This window comes from Nerophis lumbriciformis, linkage group LG27 (genome assembly GCF_033978685.3).
Source record: "Nerophis lumbriciformis linkage group LG27, RoL_Nlum_v2.1, whole genome shotgun sequence".
Lineage (NCBI taxonomy): Eukaryota > Metazoa > Chordata > Actinopteri > Syngnathiformes > Syngnathidae > Nerophis > Nerophis lumbriciformis.
This window is the reverse complement of record NC_084574.2, coordinates 20,495,913-20,508,260: the sequence shown is the minus strand read 5'-3', so window position 1 is coordinate 20,508,260 and position 12,348 is coordinate 20,495,913. Positions and strand designations below refer to the sequence as shown.

Sequence of the window (12,348 nt, the reverse complement as noted above, 5' to 3'; positions counted from 1 at the left end):
CAGACTTCCCTCTCCCCAGCTTCGTCCAACTCTACTCGAGGGATGCCGAGGCGTTCCCAGGCCAGCTGGGAGACATAGTCTCTCCATCCTGTCCTGGGTCTTCCCCGTGGTCTCCTACCGATCGGACGCACCCTTAACACCTACCCAGGGAAGGGGATCATTCTGACCAGATGACCGAACTACCTCATCTAGTTCCCCTCGATGTGGAGGAGCAACGGCTTTACTCTAAGCTCCTCCCGAATGACAGAGCTTCTCACCCCATCTTTAAGGTAGAGCCCCGCCACCAGATGGAATAAACACATTTCGGCTGCTTTGTACCTGTGATCTAATCCTTTCGGTCAGGATTTACTGTTATTTCAAAAAGAGTAATGTCATGTAAGTGACGGTTACACTACAACACAAAGACAACACTTAATTATACTCAACTATTCATCAACATGTGTGACATTATATTGAAATATAATGTGAAATTAACAGTAGAATGATAGACTATATAGAGTAGTGAGGCAGTTGAAGTAATGAAAAGTGGACGAAGAAGCTCAGGTGAGGTCATGAATGAGTGAATTATATATTAGCCTGGTATTACTGTTTCAACAAAAACATTGATTTTAACATGAGAATAACTAATAAAGTTAGGGAATAGACTGGAGCGTCAGGGTGTAAGGATAAGATATAAAAAATGATATTATTGATTACAATAAGAAAGAAGAACAGCTGATGACTGTCAAGGTATTTAAAAAAAACTTTTTAGGAATTTTGCCTATCCACAATTATTATAAGAGAAAAAAACACACGTTTGTTTTTTTTAGGATTCTAAAGATGATAAAAATCAGCTTGCAAAATGTGGCTAAGGGGAGTCACTGTTGTAGCCTTAAGACCCCTCTAAAACTACTTCAAAACCCTCCACCAACCTGTTATGTACAGTATACAGGTGTGTGTGTGTGTGTGTGAGTGTGTGTGTGTGTGTGTGTGTGTGTGTGTGTGTGTGTGTGTGTGTGTGTGTGTGTGTGTGTGTGTGTGTGTGTGTGTGTGTGTGTGTGTGTTATAATCATGGCAGACTTGGTAACAGACAACAAAAACGACTATTTTTGGACAAATAAGGATTTACAACCTCATCTTTTTTACCTTGAATATACGGAGGATGAACTACTGGTTATAGAAGCGAGTGAAACGCTGGAGCAGACGAAAGCCGAGAAAGTGTGGTCGGCGTGACTTGACGCTGTAAATGTGGAACTTGGAGCCAAGCTTAGCTGACATAAGTGGCGTGTTTACCCAAAATCAACTGGAAAAAGCTGAACCAAACGGACAAGTGTCCATTGAATAAGTCGTTATAATATTGATCATGACACAAGCAGCACATCGTGCTTGTACATATGCTGTCCAGCTAGCTGTGTACAAACAAAGCATGAAATGTGGGCTAATACTTTACAAATACTGTAAAATGATTGTTCATGTTTTTTAGTCAGTACAGATTGCTGTCCTATCGCATTGTGCTGTGCATTTCAAACTCAAAAGCCATTCAGCTGTTGACACAGTAGCTAGCTTACCTCTTGCTGTCGCTAGCTCACGGCTAATGCATGCCGCCGCAAGGCGATGTGTTACTAGGCTAGACAAACAGTTCCTCAATGTTCGCTCTTAAAATAACAATGTCGCTTGGTTATTATACAGGTTAAAGAACGTAAATGAACTACTGTTGGCGGTTGTGATTTAGAGGCAAAATGGATTGCTCCCGTTAGCTGCATTGCTAGCCACCTAGAACAAGCAGATTACCGTATTTTCCGGACTATAAGGCGCACTTAAAATCCTTTTTTCCCCCTCAAAACTCAACAGTGTGTCTTATAACCCGGTGCGCCTAAAGTAAGGAATAAGTTAGGTTTAAGCTTACTCACCTCGAAGCTATTTTACTTGGTACATGGTGTAATGATAAGTGTGACCAGTAGATGGCAATCACACATAAGAGATAAGTGTGGACAGCACTATGATTGCAATATGTCAAGTAAACCAGTGTTTTTCGACCACTGTGCCGCGGCACACTAGTGTGCCGTGAGATAGAGTCTGGTGTGCCGTGGGAGAATAAGTAATTTCGCCTATTTGGGTTAAAAATATTTTTTGCAAACCAGTAATAATAATCTGCAAATGTGCCGTTGTTGAGTGTCGGTGCTGCCTAGAGCTCGGCAGAGTAACCATGTTGTACTCTTCCATATCAGTAGGTGGCAGCCGGTAGCTAATTGCTTTGTAGATGTCGGGAACATGGTTTGTTGTGATCACAAAATGCAGATGACAGCGTGCAGGTAAAAAGGCGTCCGTCTAATGCTTAAACCAAAAATAAACAAAAGGCGAGCGCCGCTAAGAAAAGGCATTGAAGCTTAGGGAAGGCTATGCAAAACTAAACTAAAACTGAACTGGTTGCAAAGTAAACAAAAACAGAATGCTGGAAGACAGCAAAGACTTACAGCGTGTGGAGCAGACGGCGTCCACAAATTACATCCGAACATGACATGACATTTAACAATGTACAGAAGACATGAAACTTCTACAGGAAAATACCAACAAAACAGGAAAAGCCACCAAAATATAAGCGCAAGACAAGAACTAAAACACTACACACAGGAAGACACCAAAAAACCCCAAATAAGTCACAGCGTGATGTGACAGTACTTTGAGACAAGAGCTATAGTCATGCATGGTTGGTTATGGTTTGAATTCTTATCCAAAACTTGCGAGAACAACTTTTTATTGTCAACATCAGCTACTGAGTTTAATGTTTTTATGTTTTCTGCTGGTGGTGTGCCTCCACATTTTTTCAATGACAAAAATGTGCCTTGGCTCAAAAAAGGTTGAAAAACACTGAAGTAAACAACACCAACATTTTAACACACGGCGCTCAAAAATCTATCAAAATGTTTTACTACGACTTTGTAAGCTACGAAGCCGCACCGGCGCATTAAACATAGGAGTATTGTTATGGTGTGTGTATAAGGTAAGACATATTATCTGGCGTTTTGTTTTGCAATTCTATGCAAAAGCAACTTTTCTTACCTCCTGGTACCTGCTGATCTACATTTGGGATCTGTAGAAGTCCTGAAAAATTGCGCGCGTCCGCAAGTCGATAAACCTCTTATTTTTCCTCTATCTTCTTGTTATGTGACATTAATCCTCGGCTCTTGCTATTTCTAATATAACGTAGTGTAAAGTTCTTACTTATATCTGTCAGTAAACTTGCCATGAAAGCGCTAAAACATACCGGTGTAGTGAGTTTACATTATTCCCCGAAGGAACTTTAGTTAAAGACCGCCCACAAAACAGAGCATCCGGAAGCGAGTGTCAGAAAGCGGCTTGAAGATGATCTGTAAAACATAATCAATGCAACATTTTGACCAAAGAACCACCATCACATGTTATGTAGACCACATAACATTTCAATTTAGAAAAATATAATAATATGACTCCTTTAATGCGACCTATAATCCGGTGCGCCTTTTGTATGAAAAAGATCAAACAGACCATTCATCGGCATTGCACCTTATAATCCGGTGCGCCCTAAGGTCCGGAAAATGTGGTATTATAAAATATAATGCACAAAAAATCTAAAAGCTTTTGTCTTCATGTCTCTCATAAGAATTGTGAACAGTAGGCAAAATTTAAAAAAAAGTGCGGTTCCCCTTTAGTGAGACAAAGATAGTGAATGACAGGACAGCTCACTCCATTTATTGTGTTCCTGCTCAGGAACAGGTGCTGAACCCGATGCACAGAGTGAATGATCTTGCGGTCTGTTTGAAGGCGAGGACAACAAACAGGCATTTACTTTATCGAGGCGGGCAAAATTATCAAGTTAATTTTGGTCGTTTGTTCCATTGATTATCATCCCAGGCTTATAGGCAACCACCACCCTGAACAGGTCTAACATTAATGTTTACAGAACTTATAATAACTTCAATGGTACCCTAGAAACGTGTGCATGAGTTAAAGCACAACTGACTCTTTTGATGACATGCTGTAAAGATGCCTCAACTCGCCAAAATAGAGTTGGCGTAGAACCACGGCACACCATCGGATCAATATAAAGTTTTTAAATTCATAGAGTAAACAAGCATGCAAACAAGCCTTACCACCGCAGGGCAATCTTTATGGGTGTGGTGAGGCAAGAGGTGAAGAGATCAGCAGGGAGGTCAGGGTTCATTGGTAGCAACTCGCTGGCCTCACAGGCAGCTAGCTGGATGCAGTTCTTCATTGAAGGTGGCAGCGACATCTGTGCAAGTGGATGGCTGGGATTGATGGCGGCCACCTACAAAGACACAGCGGGGCAGTGTTTTTTATTTGGTCCTCGCTAATTCATAGTGCAAGTTAGTATATTGAACTGCTCGGTGTAAATAAGTTGTACAAGTTGACTCCATCTTGTTTAACAGGCTGATTATTGAAGTGTGTGCCTTGGGAAATGGATCACAGAGATGGAGCAGGGACAACCGGGCTTGCATACGGGTGTGGGGTCTTATTTATAACACTTGCGTACACACTAAACAGGGCCGAAATGGTGTTCTGCGTGCAAAGTTGTGATTGACTTAAACAACACAACACACTGAAGGTTTATTCTTTTTGTACAGATACTTTTAGTCAGAATTCTATGCAGCTTAATAGATTAAATCCCCGATTAGAGCTTCAGGTGCACTTAATGCCATATTAATTAAATTGAACCATTTTCCCGAGGGTATAATGATTATAAATCACTGATGGTTTTAGAAAACAACAATTGATGCACAAAAGTATGTCTCATCTGATCATAAAATGTTTGTACAGTAGGTACTGTATGTGGCCTGTCTATGCAGGAATCAGCCAATTTCAGTCGCAATCAACGTTTATTTATGGTAGGTCCACTGAATGTGTTACGCTGTAAGACTGTGGACTGTGGACAGTGCAATGGTGTTTCAGCAGTTTCCAGTTAATGGAAGGCTTGAGTTTGGTGGTTCTTGGGTTGTTCCTGAACATCCCAAATAGGGCTAGGAAACCTGGCCAAATTCCAGACACAATTATATTTTGATTAACAAAATTCTAAATCGAATAATCACGATTCCGTTGGACTTGATCTATACTAAAGTATTGAAACGGTTTCAAATCTGTGACAAAATACGAACACATTTTGTTTTTTCTCTTAACCATAAACAACATGGGACAGTTTAATCTTTCTTAACAGTTTCGAAAGTCAAATTTTGAAATCGCTCGGTTGCAATCACGTGACCTAGAGGCACATCCGTGTTTCAAGCAATGCTCTCGAGCAGGAGGTGTCCACACTTATTCAGCAGGCGATCTACTTATCAAATGACCAAGTTGGAGTGATCTACCAAATTATATATATATATATATATATATATATATATATATATATATATATATATATATATATATTTATATATACTAGGGTTATACGGTATACCGGTATGGTACAGTTGTACGGTATACAGGTATTAGTATAGTACCGCGATACTAATGAATCATATTCGGTACTATACCGCCTCTAAAAAGTACTGGTCCCCTGTTACTCTGTGTTATCATGTGATATTTCTACATAAATAAATGTTTTCTGGCAGATTGAAATTAAGTGTATTGTAATTAATGGCAGCGGCTATGTGAATGAGGAAGACTTTCTCTCTTTGAACAATCTAGTTTTCTTCGCTACCACTGAGACTAGGTTTTTTTAATACTGCAGGCATGCCTGCCACTGTCCTCTGCAGCCCACATCGGGTAATTACAGTTCACTACACAATATTAGCATCGCTATGGCATAATATTTTATAACTTGTTCTGATTGATCGTCCGCAATTGCATAATGTTTAACAGGCTGAATATTACATTTTATTAATACGTAGGTAGAGAAGCTTAAAACAATGTCATGCAGAGATATGAATGCCATTAACTTTGGGGCAATAATTACATAAGCACACTATATCCACTCATCACCCTGCAGAAGAACGCAATAAGGGTCATTTATAAGGCAGAACATAGGGATCACACAAATACATTTTTCTTACATATTTTTCTTACATTCAAAACTGTTGACATTTAAAGATCTTGTGCAACTACAAACAGTACAAATTACATACAAAGCAAAAAACAATTCACTGCCTCGTAATGTTCAAAAGTTTTTCACTGAAAGAGAAGAGGGTTATAATTTAAAGGGTAATATCAATCTGAAAATTCAGAATGTAGGCACACCACAAAAAAGCTTTTGTGTTTCAATATGTGGGGTTAAACTATTGAACAGTTTGAATGCGGAATTAAAAGAATGTCAAACCCTAATTGTTTAAAAAAAAAACAATACAAAGACATGATTTTCAATCTGTACAAGAATATGGGTTTCTAACAATCGCAACGTGTTTACATTATTATTGCTATTCTAATTATTTGGGTAGTTATTTACTTGTTATTGGTTGGCGTTACCATCAATTACTACTTGTATTCATGTGACTGTAGACAGTATGTGCATATTGTACTTATGTAGTGTATTTTTGTGCCAAAGAAAAGTGAGTAAACATGTTTTGCTAACTATTGCATTAGTGATATTTTCCGTTATTTTGATTACTGCCATTGATGTTGAAATGTTGGCTATGTATCCGTATCGGTTGTCTGGACAAATTCATAAAGAATAATGAAAAACTCACAATCTGTTGTTAAACAGTTTAGCAGTAATTTTAGAAAATTGTGGAAGTAGAGAAAAAGGTCTGTAGTTTGTAAACTGGTGTTGGTCTGCAGTCTTATAAATTGGTAGACTTTTGCTGTATTAATTTTGTCTGAAATTGCCTGTTTGAAATGATAGGTTGCTGATATATGTTAAAGGTTCTAAAATCTCTTCAATAATTTTGTTTATAATTTCCATATCAATTACGTTACAATCAATTGAGGTCTTGAATGTACATTTTTTCAAAATATTAATTATTTTCTTATTTGTCACACCTTCGAGGAACATCAAGTTGGGATTTCTGTCTATAGTGTCATTCAAGTCCTCAACCGACTAGAGATCTGGAATCTTTTCCTCCAGATTTGATACAATGTTCGCAAAGTATTTACTGAAGCTTTCAACTACAAACCCCGTTTCCATATGAGTTGGAAAATTGTATTAGATGTAAATATAAACGGAATACAATGATTTGCAAATCCTTTTCAACCCATATTCAATTGAATGCACCACAAAGACAAGATATTTGATGTTCAAACTCATAAACTTTATTTTTCTTTTGCAAATAATAATTACGTTGAGTTTCATGGCTGCAACACGTGCCAAAGTAGTTGGGAAAGGGCATGTTCACCACTGTGTTACATGGCCTTTCCTTTTAACAACACTCAGTAAACGTTTGCGAACTGAGGAGACACATTTTGTAAGCTTCTCAGGTGGAATTCAACTTTGCGCCTATAACAATCCGGATGGTTATTTTCCTCTTTGGTCCGGAGGACACAACGTCCACAGTTTCCAAAAACAATTTGAAATGTGGACTCGTCAGACCACAGAACACTTTTCCACTTTGTATCAGTCCATCTTAGATGAGCTCAGGCTCAGCGAAGCCGAGGGCGTTTCTGGGTGTTGTTGATAAACGGTTTTCGCCTTGCATACGAGAGTTTTAACTTGCACTTACAGATGTAGCGACCAACTGTAGTTACTGACAGTGGGTTTCTGAAGTATTCCTGAGCCCATGTGGTGATATCCTTTACACACTGATGTCGCTTGTTGATGCAGTACAGCCTGAGGGATCGAAGGTCACGGGCTTAGCTGCTTACGTGCAGTGATTTCTCCAGATTCTCTGAACCTTTTGATGATATTACGGACCGTAGATGGTGAAATCCCTAAATTCCTTGCAATAGCTGGTTGAGAATGTTTTTTCTTAAACTGTTCAACAATTCGCTCACGCATTTGTTGACAAAGTGGTGACCCTCGCCCCATCCTTGTTTGTGAATGACTGAGCATTTCATGGAATCTACTTTTATACCCAATCATGGCACCCACCTGTTCCCAATGTGCCTGTTCACCTGTGGGATGTTCCAAATAAGTGTTTGATGAGCATTCCTCAACTTTATCAGTATTTATTGCAACCTTTCCCAACTTCTTTGTCACGTGTTGCTGGCATCAAATTCTAAAGTTAATGATTATTTGCAACAAAAAAAAATGTTTATCAGTTTGAACATCAAATATGTTGTCTTTGTAGCATATTCAACTGAATATGGGTTGAAAATGATTTGCAAATAATTGTATTCCGTTTATATTTACATCTAACACAATTTCCCAACTCATATGGAAACTGGGTTTGTACTTCGTTCATATTGTCCTTTTTTTACATTTCCGTCTGAGAAGTATTTAGGATAAACCATCTTAGCACCATTTTTATTATTGCTATTTAGAATGTCCCATGTTGTTCCGGTCCAATAATTGACTGTAGTATTCTTTCCTACGTGTTCGTAGTATGCCAGTTAGCTTGTTCTTATACGTTTTGTACTTGTTTTCTGCTTCTGTAGATCTTTGTGTTATAAATGTTAATGTCTATATAATGTATTCTTCTTGTTGAAAGCATTTTTCAGTCATTTTGTCATCCATGGTTGATTGTTTTTCTTTTGCTTCTGACTAAGTCCCTTCAATGGACAATGTTTGTCCGAAAGCAGGGGTAGGGAACCTATGGCTCTCGAGCCAGATGTGGCTCTTTTGATGACTGCATCTGGCTCTCAGATAAATCTTAGCTGACATTGCTTAACACGATAAGTAATGAATAATTCCGCTGGTAATCACAGTGTTACAAATAACGTTCAAAATCTAAAACATTCTCATACATTTTAAACCATCCATCCGTTACTGCACCATGTTCAAAAAGTCGCATTACTGGTAAGAAGTATTTTATTTATTATTGTAGCTTCAGAATACATTTTATTAAAAAGAATAATAGACTTATTATACTCTAAAAATGTTGGTCTTACTTAAAAAACACACGCATTTAGTTGTATTCGGTGTTAAAAAAATATGATATGGCTCTCACGGAAAAACATTTTAAAATATTTGGCTTTCATGGCTCTCTCATCCAAAAAGGTTCCCGACCCCTGTCCTAAAGCATCATGAAAGTATGAAAAAAAATACCAAATGATCTACATTATTTTCACTGTATACATTGTCCCAACTTTGATCTCTCAGATCATTCTTGAAAGCTGTCATACTTTGTTTTGGGCATATTCTTCAAAATGTGTTTTTATCATCAATGATCATCTTCTTGTAGTTTCCGTCATAGACTATGAAAAGTGGCAGATGATCGCTGATGTCAGATATAAGCAGACCACTTGTGGTATTGTTTACAAAATCATTAGTAAAAATATTATCAATAAGTGAGGCGCTGTGTCCTGAGATTTTGCTTGGTCTTGTGATTTTAGGATATAAACACAGGCTATACATTGTGTCTATAAAGTCATCTATTGACTTTTGTTTGTTAGGGTTCAAAAGGTCAATGTTGAAGTCTCCACGAAAGAAAGTTATTTTTTGACTATTTCAGTAAAAGTTGCCTTAATCCAGTTCTCAAATGTATCAATGCTTGACTTAGGTGATCTATAAGCAGATAATTTATATGTTCTTGTTTTTTTCATGACATATTTCAATGGTCAGACATTTTAAGATATTATCAATAGCTAATGACATATTTTTAACCACTTTGTAGTTTAAGTTGCAGTATTGATGCTACTGACTTAATTGTGTTGTTCTTTGTGACAATCACAATAAAATGAACTGACAATAAAAATAAATTGAATTGATTGAAATTGATTGAAGTTCCTAATCACGTACACAGGTACTCCCCCTCTGTTCTTGTTGGTTCTGTTATTTAGTTCGTATCCTTCCAGGTCAAAATCCATTCCTTTTTTAGCATCCATCCATGTTTCTGAAATAGCGATCACCTTGAATGTTTCGTAGAATTGTTCCAAAAAATGCTTCACGTTGTAGTAGTTTGCATACAAACTTCTGCTGTTTAAATGAATGATGTTGTTGTCCATCTTAATGTTTCCGTTATAATGTCTGTATAATAAAAACAATTATTCCTGGTATGAAAGATTAAAATTGTAACCGGAAACATATCCTTATCTAATTCCGGACTATTGTGATCTATGCTGCTGAAGGTTTTCAGTTCCATGTATTGCTGTTCAGCAATCTTTTGTGTTGCTCTCTGAATGTCCATAAGTGTAGATGAATGGGCACCTGAGTACAGATCTTCTTATTCAGTAATCCCTTGGAGCGTGGAACTTTTGTAGTTGAATGTCGATGTTTGATTTCAGCATTGCGTTTAGTGAGGTGCTCGTGCATGTACACATTTGTGACCTTCAGCTTTTTTCCCCCGTGTCAGCAAAGCCATTTTGGATTTCCTGTTGGCGAACTTAACGATGGTGACTGGCATGGTATTGTTGCCTCTTCTATTTAGTGAAATGTATGCATCAATGGTGTTCATATCGACATCAATTCCCTTTGATAGCAGAAAATTGACCACGTGTTGCACCTTTGAAGCAGCCTCCATGTTATCTGGTTCTCTTCTGTTGTTAACTGCTCTTGCATAGGATCGAGGCTTGATGCGTACCCTGCAATGATGATGTCATTCTGTCGTGTCAACTGATCCATTTCCTCTTTGATGTTTTTCAAAACACTGATATTCCCCAGATTGGTGATATCTGTTTATCTGGCATTGAGCTGTTGTCTCAATTCAGCCATCTCCTCCCTTAAATTGTTAATTTCAGTGTTATCTCGTAGCTGTTATCAAACTGCTGCTATCTCCACTTTAATGTTCTCCACAACACTGATGTTGTCCCAATGGGTGTTGTCTTGCTGCTTGTCATTCAACTGTTGGCGCAATGTTGCATTCTCCTCTTTCGGCTTCTCCACCTCCCGTTTTAATGCTGTGTTTCCACTGAGAATCTTAATTTCTTCTCTGAACTTTCACATATATATATATATATATATATATATATTTATATACATGTCTATATGTATACATATAGACATGTATATACGTATACACACACACACACACACACACACACACACACACACACATACATACATACATACACATACATATATATACATATATATATATATATATATATACATACATATATACATAATATATATATATATATATATATATATATATATATATATATATATATATATATATATATATATATTTTTTTTTATATATATATATATATACACATATATATATATATATATATATATACACATATATATATACACATTTATATATACATATATATATATACACATATATATATATATATATATATATATATATATATATATATATATATATATATATATATATATATATATATATATACACGGTAATTTTTTTATATTTACCGTATTTTTTGGACTATAATCGCAGTTTTTTTCATAGTTTGGCCGGGGGTTGCGACTTACACTCAGGAGCGACTTATGTGTGAAATTATTAACACATTAGCGTAAAATATCAAATAATATTATTTAGCTCATTCACGTAAGAGACTAGACATATAATATTTCATCGGATTTAGCGATTAGGAGTGACAGATTTTTTGGTAAACGTATAACATGTTATAGTTATTTGAATGACTCTTACCATAATATGTTACGTGAACATACCAGGCACGTTCTCAGTTGGTTATTTATGCGTCATATAACGTACACTTATTCAGCCTGTTGTTCACTATTATTTATTTATTTCAAATTGCCTTTCAAATGTCTATTCTTGGTGTTGGGTTTTAGCAAATAAATTTCCCCCAAAAATGCGACTTATACTCCAGTGCGACTTATATATGTTTTTTTCCTTCTTTATTATGCATTTTCGGCCGGTGCGACTTTTACTCCGGAGCGACTTATACTCCGAAAAATACGATACAATATATATAATATATCAGCGTTTGCGTTAACAGCGTTTTTGTGTCTTTTTACGCATTGAAATAAGAAAGAACGCAAAATTCCAGAAGTCCGCAAGTCCCCTGGACGCGGATTTAATTTTATTTTATTTTTTACCAACTATCGCTTACCGCCAGTGTTTTGTTTACATTTGCCGGGTTAAATTATTAATTATTAAATATTGGTCGATTTCAAAGTAATGCACTTTCCGGTACAATTTCTTAAATTTTGATTCGCCGAAAATTTTATCGATCACAAATACTGCATTTCCGGTATTGGGACTCCCGCGCTGTATTGTTTTCGTCATGGCGAGCAATAAACCCAAGAAGTGAAGCTTCAATGAAAAGTGGCTTCAGGAGCCACTTTTCATGACTATTGTAGATTGTCACTGAAGGCATCAAAACTATGACACCTGTGACGTGAAAACCATT

General features: G+C 36.9%; 1 protein-coding gene across 6 annotated transcripts in view; it reads right to left on the bottom strand.

Annotated features, from left to right (window-relative positions):
* The window catches only part of rptor (regulatory associated protein of MTOR, complex 1), a 442,693-nt gene that overhangs the window by 282,653 nt on the left and 147,692 nt on the right, over positions 1-12,348 (bottom strand). For all 6 annotated transcript variants that reach the window (XR_009818028.1, XR_009818029.1, XM_061988411.1 and 3 more), the window contains exon 7: positions 4,110-4,285. Coding sequence is in view for 4 of the 6 variants with exons in the window: in XM_061988411.1 (XP_061844395.1) it covers positions 4,110-4,285 (176 nt within the window). In the remaining 2 variants the exon portion in view is untranslated. The remainder of the gene's footprint in view (positions 1-4,109; positions 4,286-12,348) is intronic.